The 21,974-nt window shown below is 34.8% G+C and overlaps 2 protein-coding genes across 5 annotated transcripts in view; one reads left to right on the top strand and one right to left on the bottom strand.

Annotated features, from left to right (window-relative positions):
* Nucleotides 1-4,557, top strand: part of LOC144449588 (serine/threonine-protein kinase NLK-like) — a 32,966-nt gene extending 28,409 nt beyond the window's left edge. For 3 of the 4 annotated variants that reach the window (XM_078140149.1, XM_078140151.1, XM_078140152.1), the window contains exons 9-10: nt 573-666; nt 1,395-4,557. In XM_078140149.1, the coding sequence (XP_077996275.1) occupies nt 573-666; nt 1,395-1,449 (149 nt within the window). In that variant the 3' untranslated portion in view covers nt 1,450-4,557. Of the gene's footprint in view, nt 1-572; nt 685-1,394 lie in introns of all 4 variants that reach the window. The other variant, XM_078140150.1, reaches the window with a different exon arrangement.
* A 402-nt stretch (nt 4,558-4,959) lies between these two features.
* The window catches only part of LOC144448769 (SH2B adapter protein 2-like), a 28,771-nt gene continuing 11,756 nt past the window's right edge, over nt 4,960-21,974 (bottom strand). Inside the window, exons 2-7 of the mRNA XM_078139047.1 lie at nt 17,714-17,815; nt 15,417-15,535; nt 13,618-13,715; nt 11,901-12,110; nt 11,008-11,249; nt 4,960-10,681 (exon numbers count right to left, since the gene is read on the bottom strand). Coding sequence (XP_077995173.1) covers nt 10,205-10,681; nt 11,008-11,249; nt 11,901-12,110; nt 13,618-13,715; nt 15,417-15,535; nt 17,714-17,815 — 1,248 coding nt within the window. The 3' untranslated portion in view covers nt 4,960-10,204. The remainder of the gene's footprint in view (nt 10,682-11,007; nt 11,250-11,900; nt 12,111-13,617; nt 13,716-15,416; nt 15,536-17,713; nt 17,816-21,974) is intronic.

The raw sequence follows: 21,974 nt of genomic DNA, 5'->3' as shown, positions 1-21,974 counted from the left end.
TGTGTGTGTGTGTGTCTGTCTGTCTGTCTGTCTGTCTGTCTGTCTGTGTGTGTGTCAGTGTATGTGAGTGAGTGTGTGTGTGTGTGTCTATGTATGTATGTGGGTACACGACTTTATACATGCACATGTGCATAGTATACATGTACATGTATGTGCATAGTATACATGTACATGTATTTGTGTATGGTGTGTATGTGGGGGTGTGGGTGGTGTGTGGGTGGTTATGTAATGAATAATTGATAATACGTTTTGAGATTACTCTAAGAATGATGCCTTCAGCAAAGATAATCACATCAACAGAACACCATGTTACCTCAGTTAACATTTAAAAGAAGGTAAACTTGTTTTATTTTGGGTCAGATAAAAATCTAACCCTTTTGTGAATAATCTTATAGTCATTAACAAAACAGAGCATTTTTTCATCATAACTGTAAAATATTTTGTGAAGTCTTTTTTTTTTGATGCAAAATAAAACGAGTTTTCCTTCTTTTAAATTCAGTATGTAGATTTCTATATTATATCTGTGATATTTTTCATGTTCTGATGAGATGCTGATATGTTTTAATCTGCAGACCGCCTTCATAAATTTATCACAGACAGACACCAAGGCAATAGTGTTCCATTATGCATAAATCCCCATTCAGCTGCCTTTAAGAGTTTTGCAAGGTAAGAAGATATACCATGGTCAGTTACTTACTATCAAATATTCACCTTTTCCTAACTAAAAATACTGTGAATGTTTTATCTGCAACTACCCAGGATGTTGGAAACTACTGGTCAATTATTACATTAAAGGGGAACACCACTCCAGGAAATAAAGATTTTCCATAAATTATGGGTTCTGGAGAGTCATGTCATGATTTTGCATCACCTTCAATTACTTGTGATCTCGGAGAAACAAAAAGTAGTTTATTCAGTACATTAGGTCAATGGCCCCCTTGTACAATATTTCAGAGAAACATCAAGATGATCTTGTGCCTTTATAGGGTTTCTTTGCTGTGAGCTATTGCATCATGGGAGTCAGCAGAAACAATATAGTCATGGTTGAACAATGAATATTCATGACTCCTAAGTGCATATTCCCTTCAGTGTAAAACATCACAACTAGACCGTGAACCATAAGTTTCTTTTATTGTGTCAAAAAGGACCAGGAACATGAAAATTCTTAGGTGATTCAAGGTTCTTTGGTTATTTAAATGAATTGGTCTTCAAGGTGTGCCATTCTGTGTAGCATACTCGTGCAATGTGGTCACAAAGGAAATATTCATGTTTACACATTGTTAGGTTTTTCTCTCCTTGTGAAATGTAATCAGAAGTGACTGTTTTTGTATTTGATGTTTGAATGCTGTCTGTTGATCTGATAGTAATATACATATTTCTTCTCTATTGTTCAGCTCATCTGTAGCAAGTGCATCCGAGTTACCACCATCACCCCAACCGTGGGACTAAGTTACTATGGGAACCGGCCAGTACTACACCAACCCCATGTGTCTCTCTGTATGATATGTACTTGCAGGTGCTGAACTTAAAATGAACACAATTTATACAAAGTGCAAATCTAAGACGTTTAACTTATTTATTGGAGGACATCGAAACTGCCAAGCCTTGGACTCGACGATGCTTAAATTACATACTGGACGATTTTTTTGTATATACCTGAAATAAGCCGTGGATGGTTTTGCTGAAATGCGTAGGCTTTGAAACTAAGATAGGAGCAATGAATGTTGACACAGGGGGAGAGAAAGAGAGTGTCAACTTAGAAATGAAACTGTACAATAGTGGAGATTCGGAATATCATATGTATTTACTGGATTTTGTACAGTTTTGAGGTGTTCGGACGGTGAGGGCGCTGTACGGCCCTTTGCACAGGATAGGCTGACAATTTTTGTGTTGTGCACATCCAGATAGACCTGCCACCCACTGCAGCTGCATTCCAGTGTACTAGGCCCTATTTTGATTGGGCTGACACTGCATTCCAGTGGGATATGCCCCAGTGTTATTGGCTGAAGCCTGGGAATGTACCATATCATAGAGGGGGTGGTAAGGCTGTCTATATTTGAATTGCAGGTGACGAAATCTAATTAAATGCAGCTCCTTAGGGAATGATGATAAACAAGCCTGCACAGCTGCTATCCAACTCATTTTGTAAATATTTTTTATTTGAAATAGGAAAAAAAACATTTGTAGTGAGAATTTTTTTGGGGAAGGAATTTGGGTTGAAATTGGAATCAGTGGAATAATTAGTATGCTATACCATTTTGAGCTTTGGAAATATTTGCACTATTCCATGCACTGTACTACCAGCACTGCACACTCATAACAGGCTAGCATACATATCTGGGCAGGGGCACTTCACATTCTGGTAGAATTTTTTTAGTTAGAATTCTTTTTACTTTCTTATAAAAAAATACAAGAGGTTTTTAAGTTTTTAACCATCCCTTATTTTTGCAATGGTCACATGCGTCTTTGCATTCCAAATTCTGCCTGTCGTTTATAATGACCGTGTGTTTGTCCAACTTTTATAGTTTTAGATACTGTAGTAGACTTTTTACAATTCTTACATAGAGAGAGACTAAAAGGTAAAAAAAGATTCAGGTTCGAGTAGTGTAGAATTAAAAAACTCAGTAGTAGGTATTACAAGAATCCTAGTTTGAAGTAGGGTACTACAAATGTTAGAATACTTTCAGTGATTTAATGGACAGGTTGACTTGTGCAATCATGAATCAGAGCAGTCATGCCAATCAATGCCATCATGTATTTATTTATTCATAGTCTGTAGATTCTTCCAAGTTTTTTTAGCCAATGAAATTTATTATCATGATCATGTCAGCAGGTGATTGGTAGTTTCTGTTGCTTTTGGTAACCATAGATTTGACTTGAAAGTGTTGCAGTTTCTTGAACCAACAACTCAAAAACGCAACTCTTAGGTTTGCACAACTTTCTTAACTTTCCCATCCCGTCCAAATCGTAATTGATGTTGGCACCGGATAAACTAGAGCAGTGTTCATGCAAAACTTTTACAGCAAGTTAAACAGAATAGTATGGCACCTTCTTCTTGATGCTGAGAATCAAACCTGAAAGGCCATTTTGTATTCATTTTAAAACTGTTTGTAAAAATATTGATTCTGGCCAATTTTTTGTATTTTTTTTCACTTTATGCACCATGTGAGGGCAGCATATCCCTTCCAGAAGGAGAAATTACTCATCAAGTTCTCAGATTTACTAAGAATTTTTAGGGAATTATTTACTTTCCAGTTCTGTAGTAAGATATTCAAAATGTGCACAAAAATACTGCCATTCGGTGGTACACAACACACACTGTGTTTACCTACCATCACTCTGGCCATGATGGGAAGACATTACAGAAAAAGTAGCCACTATGCAAAAAATTTGCTAGATTTTCAATTATTAGTCATTCAAGTATAATAGGCCCCTGCCGATTCATAAGATGGCTCCCTCTCCACATATCATTTAATCTTGATGTTAAGAACAAAAGTTTACTTGAAGTGGGTTTTAAAAGTTGTAAGCCCCCTCACTGCCTTTAACTTTCTTTGTAAGAGGCTAATACTAGTATGACTTTATAGTGTATCTACGATATCAAATCTTACACAATGACTTTTACGATATCTGTAGATTGAGGAGAGTAAACCAATCTGAAGTGAAATACGAACAGCGCCCTCACATTGTCATACTTAGGCTAGTACGATCTATCTTTATTTTGCTGTCTAGATGTAAAAAATGTGGCGCAATTTGATGTCAAAGTTTGCAAGCACGATAAAATAACAATCGAGAAGGTAGAAAGTGAAGTTGATTTTTCGTATGATTACAAATTGAAATCTCTTGAATGAATTGGCCATGTTTCAGAAATCATGTTGAAATCAAATTTATAGAAATAAAATGCAAGGTTCTCTTATGATTCAAATTATAGTGGCATAGCTGGTAAAAACTGTCTTCTACCTCAGACCAGCAAATTTAATGTATGCCCTTCATGAGAATCGGAAGGCAATACTATCTGTCCCTTACAATACAACTGAGTGACAATTTATTTTTGCATGAAAAGGATGTCACTGCAAGATTAACTGCTAGAGGGCGCTATTTATAAGAACATTTTATGAAATTTCATTCACTGTTGATTTGAAGGCACTTCAGTATGTAGTAATGTATATGATTCTCTTTTCATGCCACGGAATGTATAAAACTTCAGGTTTGCATGAAATATAAGTTGATCATTTTTTTTTTTGCTCTTTATTGACGAGGTAAACAAGATCATAATAGGCTGCATATTGCTCTCTCTTTATGGCCAGTAGTACTTATTGATTTGTTTATAACTGAACACCTCTCTGTAGCATTTCACTGTCTTTGAAAATACAACAAATGGAAAAGTTCCATGGACTGAGTCCAAAACTTGATAGCTTTAACTTTTTGACTCGCAGGAATTGGAAGAATCCACAGACTTTCAAGGTTTATTTCTCTTCCTATATATTTTGTACAGCTACTGTATGGAGATCAACCCTATGTCAATAAAAGCCATCTCATTCTACAAGGTTTTACAAAGTACTATTCCCTTCTCTTTGTGGTTATTTCATAATTTCCATTATGTAGTGTGTGTGTGTGTGGGGTCTCCTCGTTATTTCACAATTTGAATTGTGTAGAATGTATGTATGTTCATTGTATGTATGTATGTATGTATGTATGTATGTATGTATGTATGTATGTATGTATGTATGTATGTATGTATGTATGCATGCATGCATGCATGCATGCGTGCGTGCGTGCGTGTGTGTGTGTGTGTATGTATGTCTGTCTGTCTGTCTGTCTGTCTGTGTGTGTGTGTGGGGCGTGTATTCGGTATTCTGTTCTATTGTGGTTATTTCATAATTTTCACTACTGTGATGGAATGTATGTATGTATGTGCATGGGCATATCAAAATGATAATACTACCATCGGCTTTGTAAACTTTTAAAATGTTTTAATAATAGCACAATGTTACAATAAAAGTTTAAATCTGTAGTTAAATTGTTAAAATATTTATAATTCACAGTAAGCGTGACATTCTTGGTGTACAGTAAATTGTTCACGTCTTGTACAATGCACAGACTACATCTGAATGCATACAAATAAGGCAGCTAGGAAGGACGCCCTCTAGGAAGGACGCCCTCTACAGTTCAAAAAAAGCAAATGTTTACAAAGCGAAGTTTATGTCATCGTTTCTGACAGCAAAAATTGGCATTGTGATTACCCTCTTCATCATGGTAACCACTGCAGGAAACATGTAAAATTATGTTCAGATTTTCAGAGAAGTCGACAGGATTTGTGAAATTGAAGTATTTTTTAATCCAAATGTGGAATGCATCAAAGACTGTTTACTTTTCAAAATTCAAGCAATATATAAAGCCTGTAAATATTGGTAACTCATCAAATTACTTGTATTATGTCAAAAAATGGGATAATTAATGAATCACTTTTTTTTACAGAGTTTGTTATCCCAATGCATGAAATAAACTAAATTCAGGAAAGAGGTTACCTGATATACAGGAAATATACAGACGTGTAATATAGGACAATAGATACAATTTCACATGATTTGTGACAATGATATACTTAAAACTGACAATTAGAAAAATGATAGTTGATTTTTGTTTCATTTTGAAATCGGATTTTGATTTTGACTATTAACAGAGAGAAAATTTCCACATTTTGACTTGACTTGACAAGAAATATCTTGACTACTGGGTAAATTATAGCCATCTCACTTTTTGAAGCAAAATGTACTGATTTATATTGAAAGAAATCTTCTCTAAGTTCCCGCAGTTGCATGACAGAATTTGTAAGTGAAAGCGATTCCATTTTCATACTGATCTATTTTGATGTAAAAATAGTTTAAGATACGACGTGTCACACCACCATATCAGATGCTGTAAACCTGTGATATTTTCACCACTAGAAACTGTTTGTGGTTTTACAGTCTTCCGCTAGTCTCAGAGACCAAATATTACTAATTACCAGACTGGTATATTGTGTTCATGTACGACAGGGCAGTTTAGTCACTACTTATTTTCACATTTCTGTTGTCCAGTGAAATAAGTGAAAATAAAATTTAGCGAAAATTTCAAGGTTTACAGTTCCATTTCACTGATTAGAGTAGTCTCGGTTATCCAGCCTCTCACCACTGGGGCGCTGCCTGTGAGACCACCTCAAACGAGAGTCTGGTGAAACGAGATTCCAACTATCTCACACAGGAAGTAGCCTATGAAGCAGTGCATCATGGGGAGTACTTTATGTCCAACATTGCAGGCTGAATGATTCGGGTACCTTCACTACAGATTATCACTTCTCAAGCGACTGATATATTAATTACAACAAACAGGCCATGTAAGCCCATGTTTTATGGTTGTAATGTACTGTGTGACTTCCGTTCCTGGGTAGTTGGAATATGTTTTCCCCAGACTCTTGTCTGTGTGGTCTCATAGAACAGCCCCCAGCGGTGAGAGCCTGGGTAACCGAGACTGTGATTAGAGAAGCCTGAAAGGGCTGAATGACATGACGAATCTTACGGTCTAAAATAGTTTAGAGCCACACAATACACACGCTCACAGCATTTTTAGTACAGACCTTCCTGTATGGGATGGTATGATAAGCATCTAAAACAAATTCCTCTTGGATAACTTGTTTAGATAAAAACACACATCTCCACTGGGTACATCAAAATATCAAATTCCTTGAAGTATTGAAACGAAATTGCATAATTCGTTATATAAATTTTCATGACAACTTTTCAAGTTAAAAATCTACAACATTAAATAATTCATGTGGGTCTATTTAGAACTATTATTGTGAATACACATTCCTGGATTACTATGTCCATACTTCCGTGTATGTCTGTATATACTGGGAGGAGAAAAATACGACAGTGGTGAGAACAGTTTTGGCAAAATGTGACACAAATGGTAATTATCATTATGGCATGTAGGCAGATTACATAAATTAATGTGCCTTGGTGATTTTGTATAATCACACATGATTGCTCTAGTGTAAACACTGGAAATCAACAAAAAAATGTACATTGTATTTTATAACTATGTCTAAAACTTGCATTGATTGATGGAATTTTGCATCAGATCTTTTAGCAATGGAAGTCTGAACACTTGATACTTATTGTTATAGACATTTCTTGATTGTTTATAATTTTTTTTTATCTCGACGATTCTTGGATCATCTTCGGACAATAACTTTAAATATATCATGTTGTCATGGTTACCACTATTGTCATCCTCCTCTAAAATATTATCATTATCATCTTCATCTCTTAGATATAAGCCATATTCTGGTTATCAAAAAAACAAAAGATTGTACAGTTTGGCCACTAGGAGTGCTGTCCAGAAGCTTTTTTAGGACCAGACCTCAGGGTTAAGATAGGTAACTACTATATCCAAATGTGTTTACAGCAAAATTGGTTCACATTCTCAATCAGTCAAGATCTTCTGCCAACTTTGTTTCAAAGATCATGTAATTTTTGGAACTCACAGAATTGTTTTATCTACATTCTGTTGACTTCTCCTCACTTGTCTTCATGTGGGGCGTCCTCTAGTGGCACTTCTTTTGAAAATGACAGTAAGGCACGTAACAAGAATATGGCGTATTGGACATATGTATATTTGCACTTCTTCACAGGTGATGGACATATATATATATATACTGATATTCCATAATGTACGCAAGTTTCAACTTGGCAGAATTCAGACACTGACAACAATTTGTCATTTTTTTTCTTCCGGATTAAAAATAAGTGTTTTATAGCATCCTTCACAATATCAAAACATCTATGTGGCACATAGGTACACTTCTACACTGAACAACAAGCATTTATCACAAAAAAAAAATGGTCTCTCCAATAAGACCTAAAATACTGTGGTGTTTAGAATCTTTCCCTTTACCACAAAGAACTTGCTGTGAAATATGCAGACTAAAAGTTATGAATACAGTATATGTTTTAAACAAACTTCTGTCAGCAGCTTGAGTGAAATAATTGCCAAGGACATGAAAACAGTGATATGTCACTGTGTATTTTTTACTATGAAAATGTGATGCCTTTTACAAGTTTCTCTGAATACACTGAATTCTGACTTTTTAAAAATTTGTTATTTCAACTTAATAGTTCCTGTCCTGCTACAGGGAAAATGACTTCTTGATCCTGTTTCAATTTCTAGGATAAGACTGTCTGAATACAATGATGGAATAATTTCCACTTACTGGAATATTGTTTCAATTCTTAGCCCACCAGGTCAAGTTTTGGTATCTTCCATCAACCTATGTTGTTGTATATTGTGATCTCAGAAACCCTCTACATCTGTATATACACGTAGTCACCCTATCAGCCCTGTTTTGCAAATATGGCACAACCCACTACACAGAACACAATGAGAATGTGCCAACAATTGCTGACAGTAGGGGTGACGAGGCTGCTAGCCACCATAGCAGAGTGGGTGAATGGTTGTCAGGTTAATAGTCACCAAGCTTGCTATGGCGGTCAGGTAGTTACTGACAAATTAAGATACTACTTTCTGAGTTCGGAATCCCTTTTTTATCTCATTGATTAACAGCTGCTATTAAATGACGTAATACTTAACATACAAAAGGGAGATAAATGCAAATTGTAAATGACTGGGTATTCCTAACAATGTTAATACATGGATCCAATAACCCACCGACAATGTACCATGCAAAATCATGATACAAATTTAAAATTTGAACACTTCTTCTAGAATACAGAACAATTTTGGTGGCAACTAGGACTGCCAATGCAAAGAAAATTCTTTTTGCTATAATTTGATGAAATTGAAATTTGAAAAAAAATGTTTTCAGAACTTTATTTAGATATCTCATGCTGTCTGGTTACTTTGCTTTCATTCTACATATTGATGTTAGTTTGGGGGGTGGGATTGGGTAGGGGGAGAGGGATGGTTGAGGGATAACTGGTGTTTATGTCCTCAGGAGGTTAATGTTATTCTGCAACTTGGGGATGCCTTCTTCTAGGGGTACAACTATTTGCATATTGAGGTTATGCACATTTGACAAAAAAAAGTGATTGTTGTTTTGACATATTCTGATCCTTATGCAACAGCGCCCTCATGTGTCAGTAATCAGAAGAACTTCAAGTAACCATCACTGCATTGGTCAATACAGACTGCTAGTATATTATGCAGTACTAAGTTGACTAGAGCAGAGAACCCACAGCTCCCAGAGTTCATCCTTGGTCTATGACTAACCAGAATTTCTTTTTTTGGTTAGTACTGCATGTTTCTTGTGGTTGAAAAAAGCATGTGAGTTTGACAGCGAGTTGCTATATCTACCAAACACTAGCTGATTACTGGCATATCAATTGCAGCTATATGATACCATTGGCTACATCATGTCTCTACACACTGTAACCTCTTTATACTGAACAATCTGTTATAATGAACATCCTTTCATATCCCTCAAAATTACATTTCTAATATGGAGTACATACTTCATTGTAACAAAACAGTTCATCAAAACAAACCTTTGAAATGTCTCCAATGATCAGATAATGTGAAGCACTTTATAAGACCCATTCTGATTGGTTAGAAAAGGAAGGAAACAAGCCCATCTGTTGGTTGTATTATTAATGAGTGAAAAAGTATATGGATGTTATCCAATCAGTGGTAACCTTGTACTAGCTTCACATCGCCCCCAATGATCTTGCAAAGTATATATAAGTCACCATGATTTTTGTATAACATAAACCCCCCCCCCCCAATCTATGATGCAGCATGGGTATACACTAGTCCTCAACAGACAATAACTGTATAATCTTGTGTTTTTGAGTACACTACAGCTATCATTTCTACTTGTATACAGGTCTTTACATAATGGTTATTTCAGCCATCAAAAATGCTGTCACCGTGTATCACTGTGACCACTCGATCAATTTTAACCGAGAGTATACACAGTGAACCATCAAAAGTGTAAAATTTACATTTTAGTAAACATTTCGGTCTAAGTCTCATATTAAAATAAAATTTGATAAACATAATTTAATATATTAGCTAAATTCTACTCTGCTTGTTTTTTTTTTATTCCTCCAAAAATTAAAAACATTAGTTTGTGCTGCTTAGCAGTCCTGTTATCATACATAGATAGAAATGGATTATGATGTAGCTTGATTCATTGAGTTTATATGGTTCACATGAAAGAATACATATTTTCAATCGCTCGTCCTTGGTTGGAGTGCGGGCTGGAGTCACTTCCTGCCGAGTTTGTACGTACTCGCACGGAGCCGCTGAACGTCAGCACCTGATTCAATTCACTTTCTGTAGAGTTACTAACTGAGAGTGAACCATTGTTCCCACCACTAGGGGGCGCTGCTACATCTGAGAGTGGCAAACTTGAATGACTAGGCACAGAGAGTGATTGTTGTAGTTGGGGTATGCTTTGTTGAGAGTCAGATATTGCATTCGGTGTGGCAGGGGCACTTGCTATAGTTCTCTCAGGAGCTCGCGGTATGTTTACAACAAAATTGGTCAATGTTACGTCCGACGATCCACCTGATTCTAACGGTATCGGATGTGACCTGAAATGTTCTAACATGTCAAAGATAGTCTGGAACCATAGATGTTGAACTCTACATTGTCCTTCATTGTTTAATGACATACGAAGATGCTGTAAATTAAAACAGAAAAAAACAAACAGAAAAGATAAGAATTTTACAAGATGACATATTTCACCAAAAAATGAACCAGACAAAATGGTGGCCTACCAAAGTCAATACTGAATACCTTTGTAAATCTTTTTACAGTCTTTTTCCGTATGTAACTGCCTTTGTTTTTCAAAACACACATAGAAAATTACTGCATACACTCAGCCATTTTCATTCATCCACTCTTTAATGTTTACATATTCACAAAATGTTTTATATACTTCCTGGTCTCTTGTATAGAGTTAATATGATTTTGCTCAGAAGATCTGAAAATGTTTAAATGACGTACCTTCGCTCTGCCTTGGAAATTAAACGTGAGTACGTATTCTCCTCTTCGGGTCTCACTTTGTCTGACCAGGAACACACCATGGTTCATTGGTCCTCCCTGTAACACCAACTGTGCTGCATCAATACGTGATAATGTACCATGAAACCATGGATACCCTGACAGTGGATGTTCATCTTCCATATCACTGCTGCCATGGTAACCAGTCATGGCGTGCCAATCTACTGAATCGGTATCTAGGGAAGCTGAAATGACATATTTGGTGCGAGATTCAATAAATTATGCAGTCAGATTAATAAATTATGCAGTGACATAAATAAATAAACTATTTACATCCATATTTCATACTCAGTTTCCATACAGAATAAAAGAGTGGACAAATAAATGAAGACGTTTCTTCCGGGTAAGCCAGACATCCAATAAACACATTGAATTATCAGTTAATACTTCATAATGTATAGGAATATTAAAAACCTGATATTATGTAAATGACACACTTGATATGCATCATATGCAAATATCATTCTGTGCATATCTTTATGAGAAAATCTCTGCAAACCTTATGTGAATCGGAACATGGGTTACAATGAAAAACTTTGAAAAAATGTTGTGTTATTATTCATATTATGTAAATCATACCACTCAATATGCATTATTCATATGCAAATTTCACTGTGCACATATCATTTGGAGTGATACCCTGCAAAGATTGTGTGAATCAGTACCTGGGTTATGGTGAAAGAGTTTATACAAAAAGTTCAACTCATTCATGTTTGCTATTCAACTAAATCTTTATCTTTGACTCAACTTGGATACTATAGATATGACTATAGTGAAATTCTATAAAATGAATACTAAGTGTCATATCTGACTGACAAGACAAGACAGTGACTCACCTACTGCTGGGGAATCTGACCTGCCAGCATACGACGGCTGGATATCAGAAGCACCACTAGACAGTCTTGAACGCATAGAGTCCGCTGGTTTCCTGGGTGGCAACTGTGGTGGTGTTCCTGGTGGAGTAATGTTGTTTGCAATGATAGAGTTGGGAGTGACATGAGCAGTCGGTTTGTCTATGGCTGCTGCAATCGGGGTGAGGCCGCTTGCTGATGAAACATAAAAGATAAAAATTACTAGTATCAATACAATACTGTATACAATCATAAGTCTATGACCACTGTCAACTTTTCAGAACTTGTCACAATTTGAGCTAGCACAATGGCTGTTGAATGGAATGACAACATAATACATTTGTGATTAAGCTAGGCAGTTATAAGTAAAGATAAAGATGAAATCAATCAGACCCCCTAACCCCCAGACCCCCTATTGGCATATTAAGGAAGCTATTTAGTAAGACAGGGGAGTGCCATTTCTGTTTCATGTTGATTTTGTTTGATTTTGTATTGTCATGTGTACTTGTTCACTATCTATCTGTCTGTATATTTTATTCTATTTTATAGTTCTTTTTGTACTGAAGCAAAGGTAAAACAACTAAATAAATAAATAAATGCAACTAGAATGATTTTTATTTGAGTCGTTCACTATTTTATAGTATGTGTCTATTTTGTTCCATACAGGGGAACACCAGTGCAGGAATTACATGTAAAGCTGTTGTCATAATTCATAACCAACATTGTGTTGTAGTATTTCAGTTTACTTCTATCAGGTGAAATTACAGAGAAATACACAGTTGAGCTTTGTATATGTCAACATGGTGCCAAAGCCAAACCTGTGGCTGGTTGACAGACAAGGTATGTTGTCACCTGCTAGTCACCTTTAGACATGGGGAGTATCAGATTTCACATAAACTCTATGAAATAATCTTCAGTTGGTCTGGATAAAAATCTGAGGTGGCTGTGGAGATATGTTTCAGATTTCAGATTTCAAAGTTTACCTATAGGCTAGCTATGATATGAAATGTACATTCATGTATAGACTCTCTCACAGTCCCCGAAGCTTCGCATAAATAGCTAAAACTCAGAGCTTCGCCTAACACATCAACAAAATGTTAGCTCTATGTGATCGATGAGGGCGCACAGTACAGGGCTAGGGATACTGGGATACTAGTATATGAGTACAATTATGCAGTAGATATATACAAAACAACCCAAGTTTTAGCTATTTATGCAAAGCTTCAAGGACTGTGAGAGAGTCTAATTCATGTATGGCTTGCAATTCCAAGAATATCATTAACTCAAATCACTTGTAATTCCAGGAACATCCAGAATATCACCCTGTTTATTGTTACTAATCATGGGCTAATGTCTAGACAGAACTAAATTGTCCCCATGAGATGGTAAACGAGGATAAGTGAGAAATGTTTCACCATTTCATGATCGTCTAGAGATAATAGTAATGCCAGAACATGAGAACTAAATTAGTACAAAGTGACCTTCATAGATGATTATTCTACTGACAAATATTACTCAGTTACTTTCAAATGCACAGTATGAAATCTGGATACATATTGCTGAAAAAAAAACAAATAGAATTTTGACCAAAAATTATGAAATTTTAAATTATTTATTTATTTTGTTTATTTATTCATTGTTTGAATCAGGCTCAAGGCCCATATAAAATAATAAGATTTGTAAGGTAAAACCATTTACATACGATAAGCGTCTTGTAAAGTTCTTGATGCACTTGGTATTGGTGGTAATCTTTCATTGACATCTCCTCTACCTCTTGGTGCTCCACTCACATTCTGTCGACTGAAAGGTGAAGGAAACAGAAAGACATATAAGGCCAAGAAAGAAAAAAAGAACCGTTTCTGGTCAGGACAGTTTGTCTAAAATGGTGTGACGACTCTTTTTATATTTTTATATTATTTTTTTTTTTAGTTCTCAACAAACCTGTCACTCAGTCTACTATTTATGACAGTTACTGTTCTTTTTCATTTTGGTACTTTAGAGCAAGTGTGTATGTGGGGTAGATGTCTTTTACTTGTTCATGATTGGCTCTGCAGTGGTCTTCACTGAAGTAGGGAGGGTTATTGTTGTGTCTCCCCACGAATCTGCAGACTGCATGGGCTGAACAAAGACACACACACACACACACACACACAAAAGACTGATACAGGGGTATTTAAGTGATGCTCACGCTGACCAAAAACCTGTTTTTTTTTGGCCTAATATATACTTTATAATTACACAAATCGTAATACTTAGTGGCAAATAAGCTTTGCAATCTACAACCTCCAAGAAAGACAAATTAACAACACAGCACTCTTAGACCTTAAACTATGACCTTCAGTGTATCTACACTTCTATTAACTTTGTACAAGAGTAACCAGCAACAGATCAATACCTATTATCTCCTATAACCTGAAGGCTTCGTATTATGACAAGATACCCACTTACAAATGTATCTGTTTCCATGGAAACAATACAGTATACTATCATTTGAAGAGCGTTGGCCTTGTTTTGACAAAAATAGTTTCCATACAAAAGGATGGAACAATCTGTTTGCCATTTATATTTTAAAAGACTCAATTGATAACATCATATGGGACTCCAAACAAAACAAAACATAAACTCAGAATTTTGTTTAATGAATCAGTTCCATAATCCACAACACAACTTTACTATGTGAGCAGTTGCTGTAATAAGATTATACATAATTAAAATACAAATATTGAATAAAAATGGTATGTGAAAATTGAAAAAAAAATATATATATGTATATCAAATGGGCTCAAAGTCAAGAAATATTCTCACGTTTCACACACAACATTCTAATACTATGATATAGAAAGTTTCTGATTCAAATTTACTGATGCTTATGCTTTCCATGTTTAAAGGCCCAGGATTCAATCCTAGGTTCTCGCATTGAATTTACAGGTACAATGTATATAGATCTTTTCGGGGTTGGGGTGGGGGTGGGGTCGGTTGGGACATAAATACAGGGTGAATTCTTTTGTCCTATAACTCTGACAGACAACTGTTTTTCACACCTACATTGTTTATATCCTGGGTCCTTACAGTATGCTAATCATGAGAAGGTAAGTGCTAGGAAATATTGTATCATCAAGACCATTTATTTGAATACACTGAAAGCTTGTTGAATAATCTCTTCATTATTTTTGAAGTCTCTGATAAAACATGCCTACCACTTCAGTTTTCACAAAGTATAAGACATACATGTCCCTGTGATAACAGCAAACCCTGTGATCAACTTTAACCTACACATTCCTGTGATTCAATATAAGATATCTACATGTCTCTGTGATTCAAAAGCAAAGTTACATGTACCCAAGATTCCAATATATTCCAATGATTAAACTTAAATCACACCTACATGTCCCGGTGATTCAAAATCAGCCCTACATGTCCCTGTGATTCAAAATCAGCCCTACATGTTCCTGTGATTCCCACTGCGACCTGCATGTCCCTGTGATTTGCAATCAAACCTACCTGTGATTGACTTCATTATACTCAATGTCCTTTTTCATACAATCTTTGATCATATTCAACCATACTCTCATTTCTGGTACATTGGTAGCCTCAATAACATACTCCATTTTATTCTCTGTCTGTACAAAACGAAAAGTGAAAAAGAGAGCAAAAAATCAACCAATTACTACATGACTTCTTATTTTACTTTCATCGGAAATAGAAATCTTTTAACATTTGATATTACTTAGTACAAGAATCTCTATAAACAAATATCAGGGGTTACCACACACATTTTATTTAAATAGAGGTCAAATGATGTAATATCAAAATGAGGCCAGACATGTAGAATCCAAAATGGCTGCCAAATACTACATGTTCAGAATCCAACATGGCCGCCAAATACTACATGTTCAGAATAACTCTGTGGGAAATTAAAAGATTGTCAAATTACTTGTAAACAAGACAGAGAACCCTCAAATTTCTTTCAAAGAATCATGATTTAAGTGGCTGTACGGCAAAGGTTGGAAAGATTTCAATTTTCAGGAAAGGTCCCTGAGGTGCAGTTTACCTTAAAGTGTAAAGTGTAGTGTGGGTGTGAATCTCCTAAAATACAGAACAGCAACTTGTATGTGTGTGGGTGTCTCACTTTCCTGTCATCACACAGATACTGGGATGATTCTAGCCTCGACTACATAAATTGCTTGACAAGCAAAATATGATCATATCATACACAGACATCAGCAATGAAATATTGGGCGGATACAAATCCAGTCTTTCTACGGCCTGTTTAAAAGTATATGTGTGTAATATGTGGGGGCAATGCACATCTAACAAAGTTTCCACAGAAGACAGTCTCTCTTGAATGCCACTGAATGTAGAGTCTTAATTTGACAAATGAATGGATAACTCCTGAAAATAAAGGCATTTTCATAAACTTAGTCTTTTGGAGAGTTACTTCATGATTTTACATCACCTACAATACTGGTTGTTTTATATGAAGGTACTATAATAAGCAATGATGACTCATGAATAATTATATTCTGCTATTACATATGCAGTTCTGCTAATTCTGACCAGACAATGAGTGTCTATGATGAGAACCTCAACTGAACACTGAAAATGAGGAACAAGTTTCGACACAGTGCTTGGCAATCACACATAAGGCATGTGATGAAGTAAAATCATGAAATAACTTTCCAGAACCCAGTTTATGAAACTGTCTTTATTTCCCACAGTGGCTTTCCATGTCAATAGTTTGTGCAGTTTGATATATTTTTTGAAAAATAAGTAGCCCTTTGTTTGCACTACACATACATGTACAACATATTAATATTACCTGTTTCACTTCAACACTGTTAATGATACGAAACCAATAGGTCCAGATTTGCATACTTACATCAATAACGTACTTGAAATGGGTATTTACAATGTTATAAAAGCTTAACAAGATAATGTCTATAGTATAAAATGCTTTCAAATGTGACACAACAGCAAAGTTATATTATGTAATAGTTGAATTTTAAAATATTACTTTCCCACAGAGTCTTAACATAAGTATTGCTTGCAGAGATAGCACAAATGGCATATAGCACAGCTGTATAGTTTACAGGTTGATTTCTTGACAATATTTATACACATGCTGATCCATCACTGCTGTTACCAACACAATATAAATGTACACCATCATTTCACTGTTGCTATGGAGAGTATCTTAGTTATTGGGTGACTACATGTATATGTCAATTGCTTGAATATGTATCAATTTGCCTAACTACCCATCGCTGTTAATGCCATGAAAATTGATGGTTAGAATTTTATCAGTACCAAGAGGGAGTGTATGAAGTGGTGTCAATGCCCGATTAATTCACGTGCCTACAATATAAATACATCCATTCCCTACAGGCACGGTTGAATATACAGACAGTTTTAATACTTGAGTATATTTTTCTACCTACTTGATACACATAGTATAGTATCTGACCTGCAGAGACATTCTCAATACTGCAATGTATGAAATAAGGTGGCTGATGTGCATGTGTATCTAACAGTGTTATATATAACTTTATATATAAGTCAGTTTTTTGAGGGCGGTAAGTAGGTAAAACTTACTTGAGTTCCCCAGTCACTTTTTACCAGGATTCTCAACCAAAATTATATTACAACGTATGGGAACTATGCCAATTTGACCAAATTTACCCCTTTCTGTTAGCGGGTCACACATTTTAGCAAAAATACTGATCTAGCATCTAGTGCACACTTTCTGCTGATGATATAGTTGTCTTCACTAAAAGTTATTATTACCTAATAAAACTTACCTTTAAAACAAATGTATTTTCTGTGTCTGGGAGTTCTAAGGCAGTGGTTTCTCTTGCTTCTTTGATAAGGAAACAAAATATTCCATTCTTAGGCTTATGTGACTGCAATCAAGATAAGAAAAAAAACATTGTTGAATGTATATTATACATGGATTATAATTACTGCATATACGTATACATATGAAGGAGTGCAAGACGTAACTGATTTCATCATCAACGAAGACTGTCAAACTATGAACCAAGAACATAAAGTAAACAGTGTGATTGAAGCAGAGATCAAGAAAACCATTCAAGTGTGCAAAGACATACAGCTATGGTCTCATTTTTCAAGATATGAAAACTTTATCATTAAAGAGACACTGATTGATGATCGGTTTCAACTTCCATCTTTTATAGTTTCAACTTCCATCTTTTATAGTGACTAACACTTCACTTAATTTCTTTCCACTTTTTAATATATCTCATCTATTTCCATTTCACAGCAGTAAAGTTTTTGTAACCATATACTTAAAAAAATCAACTTTTATATATTCTGATCACGAATGTTATATTGCCTAGTTTAGTGTGGATGTTGTTCGATAAACTCAAATTTCACAACACACCCATCCGCCACAAAATACATGTACATGACTGCAAACTTGTGTACTTATTTTTTCAATTTTCTTTGTGTTGGATTTTGACAGATTTTGCTGCTATATTTTAAAGAGCTGAAGAATATTTTCAAATATGTTAAATTATTCACTTGATTTTAGAAAGAAATTATAACTAATATTTATCAATATTTCACTGGGTTTGAAACAGCCTAGGGAAATACCACACATTTCTAGAAACTACATACACTCTACTGTTGCTGAAAGCCTCAAAGGTCTGTGATACATGTATGTGGTAGTGTCATAAACTGTCTGAAACTCTGTCATATTCCAGATTTCGATAGCCTAAATCTATAGTCACATACTGGAGCTGACAATATTTCTATACTCTAGAAAATAGTTATATTATTCTGCAATATTTGTCTTCGTTCAGCCGAAGACAAGACAAGGGACCTAAGGGGCCATGTCACTATGAGTCGCTACACAAGTAATGACAAACCCTTCGGTCACAAGTATTTTTCGGCTGAAAGAAGAAAAATATCGGGGAATAACAATATTTATACCTCCTCATGCATACACCATGAAAAAGTGGGAAATTTTGACTCATATTTCAAGTGCCACAGAACGAATGACATTTGAGCACTTCAGATCCAATAACTTAGACATACATTGTCATGACATAGAATGATCACGGAATAAATACTGTATTTTTGGTTTGAATATTAACAACTCGGCTTGTGCTTAGTATAAGGTGTAATGTACTGTACATTTTGACATACAAACATAATTTGTAAGTTGTAGCTTTCCTGCTGATAATACAGGATTGGTTCAGTGAGTGTTTTATCAGTGTTATTGTCATCACATTTTGGGTTGTGAACATTGCTCAATACCTTTACGTTTACACAACTTCACAAATTTGAATTGCAAATGATCAAATTTTTTTCTCTAAATATTTTTGTCCATTCAGCTGGAAAATTGTTGCAATTGTCTTCCTGACATGTAACAAAGCTTCTTTTGTAATTTGCATATCTATTAGTCTGAATACTTTCACTGAATTGAATAATGGATTATTATGTAATCATATTTCTTAATGTAAGGTGGCAGCAAATTGTATTGGATAGAAAAATGTGCTTCAGTGTTTTTTGCTAAGGGCTGCAATTAGGTAAAATCTGCCTGAGTTCCCCAGCCAAAGTAAAATCTACATGAGTTCCCCAGTCACTTTATTGGGGTTCCCTACCAGTGTTTTTGCTAATAAAGGGCTGAAATGATGTAAAATCTACCTGAGTTCCCCACTCATTTTACTGGGGTTCCATATAATTTTTTATTTTTGTCATTGCTATGCTTTTAGGTAAAATCAAACCAAGGTCCCAGTCATTTTACCAGGGTTCCCCCAAAGAAAATAAGTAAAATATATGGTAAACTATATCATTTTTACCCAATTCTGTTATTAAAATTCCATAATATTAGCAAAAACATTGTCTTATTTTTGCTATATAGTCGTGGTGAATATATGTACATGTGCAATGGGGAAATGAAAACTAAATAATGTGACCTAGATCATGGTTGAAAAACATAACATGATTTCTGAGAACCTGACAGGAAGGATTATGTTTTTTTCCTGTCACATGGCAACTGTATTCATGTAAATAATAGGTAGGCAGGGTTAAAAATAAACCACTGAAAATTTCACTTTTTTTATACCTTGCAAACCTTGTATGCAAGTATACCTTAAAATGGCCATATGGATGAGGATTGGATATTTATTTCGAATTTCTAATTTATAAAACAACTTTATCATGGCTTCCTACTTGAAAAATGAATGTAAAACAACATGAACCAAGTCTGTGTTTGTAACTCAATAAATTGCAAAATGTTAAAAAAATTAGTAAAAAATTTGTTATTATACGTACAATAACAAACTTTTTACACACTTATCAGTCTTTTGCAATTTATTGAGTTACAAACTAGGACTTGGCATATGTTATTTTACGTTTAATTTTCCAAGTAAGAAATAAAAAATAAATACCAATCCTCATCCACTTAAATTGAGAAGTGCAGCTGACACTTCCTAGGCTATACATAGACATAAATTTAATAGTTTTCCGGCTTTCAAAAGCTGTTTTTTAAAAATTATTTCACATATTTCCCTTCCCTTGCTTAGTACATGTACATACTGGAATGGAACAAATGAATATATACTATGACGATCAAAGTTCCGATATTATTTGCTATAATGGGCAATCAGAGGGCGGCATTTTAAAAAAAGTTTATAACCTTCTGTCGTATTCTTGCGAGTCAACAATGAGTTTTACTGCCTGTCTTTGTAGCTGTAAACACAATGCAATCACTGAGCTGAGTCGGTATGAAGAATTATGAGACTGTCACCTCAAAAACACCTGAGGTCACTTAGCTCTTGTGAAACGCTGAGGTCAAGAAAAAAAAACTTTTGTAAAGGATAGCTTTACATGTACATGAAACTACATTTTCATTAAACATAAGAAATATATAAGTTTACTTAATTTTAATATTCTGAAGTAGATGTACCATGTCATCGCAATCTCTATCTAAATTTTTTTTTTTTACATGAAACAGTGTTTTGCCAATTAGGTTTGGACACCCTTAACAGAGGGAGAATCAGGTAAAAGTTGCATAAATTTGTATATATGTACCATAATTTTTTGTGGGGGAACCCTGGTAAAATACTTTGAGAACTCAGGTAAATTTGACATCCCTGAATAAAAACACACTGCAAAAGAAACCTGTTTAGAACTCGGAGATGATCAAATAAACAGAAGTTGAATTAGTTAAGAGTTCTACAGTGCAAACAGAATGCAATATCACTCACAACAAGGTCTTTATTTTACTTTCAAGGCACCTGGTTTGTTACATGTAGCTTGAGAATTCAAGGCACCACCAAGGTGAACTCTTACTGAGTGGTCATCACTATGGTAACTATCACTGCGGTGTCACTCTTTATACCTTTATTTGTCTGCATGAATGGTTAACATTTGATCTCTGATGGCAACACTTCCCTTCTTGTTCTAATTGGCTTGAATACTTTAAACACCTTTAAATGTATCAAACTTCATTAAAAAATCTGTAACGTTTCCAGTACGATTTGTCTCAGTACATAAATTAAATTGTATTGATTTTAAATGTATTAAATGTAATAACATTTGTATTTTCTGGTTGAATTTCATCAATCTAAACACTACACTTTTGAAATCAATTTTTCAATTCACTTTTCAATGATTTTTTCCTTAGAATGAAAGATTAGCGGCTGTCTTACAAACAGGTATTTACATGTACCATGTATGTTTAACAACAACAACAACAACAACAACAACAACAACAACAACAACAACAACAACAACAACAACAACAACAACAACAACAACAACAACAAACGTTACAGTCTACTTTTTTTCTCGTCTTGGCCAATTCAGAAATCTCTTTTTTTGGCTATCATTTTCAGTACATGAATATGCTTTGTGTTATATACATTGACATTTGAATAACACATTATTTTTTAATTATGTAAAATAATATATTTGTTATACATTCTTCCTATCCATACAGATTTACATATTATACTGATCCCGTGATATGATGTGTGAGTTTTTACAAAGATTAACACACATGACATTCTAAGGTGATGAAGTGAATTTCTT

Source organism: Glandiceps talaboti, chromosome 18, assembly GCF_964340395.1.
Source record: "Glandiceps talaboti chromosome 18, keGlaTala1.1, whole genome shotgun sequence".
Lineage (NCBI taxonomy): Eukaryota > Metazoa > Hemichordata > Enteropneusta > Spengelidae > Glandiceps > Glandiceps talaboti.
Note: the sequence above shows the minus strand (reverse complement) of the source record. Positions and strands in the feature narration are given on the sequence as shown.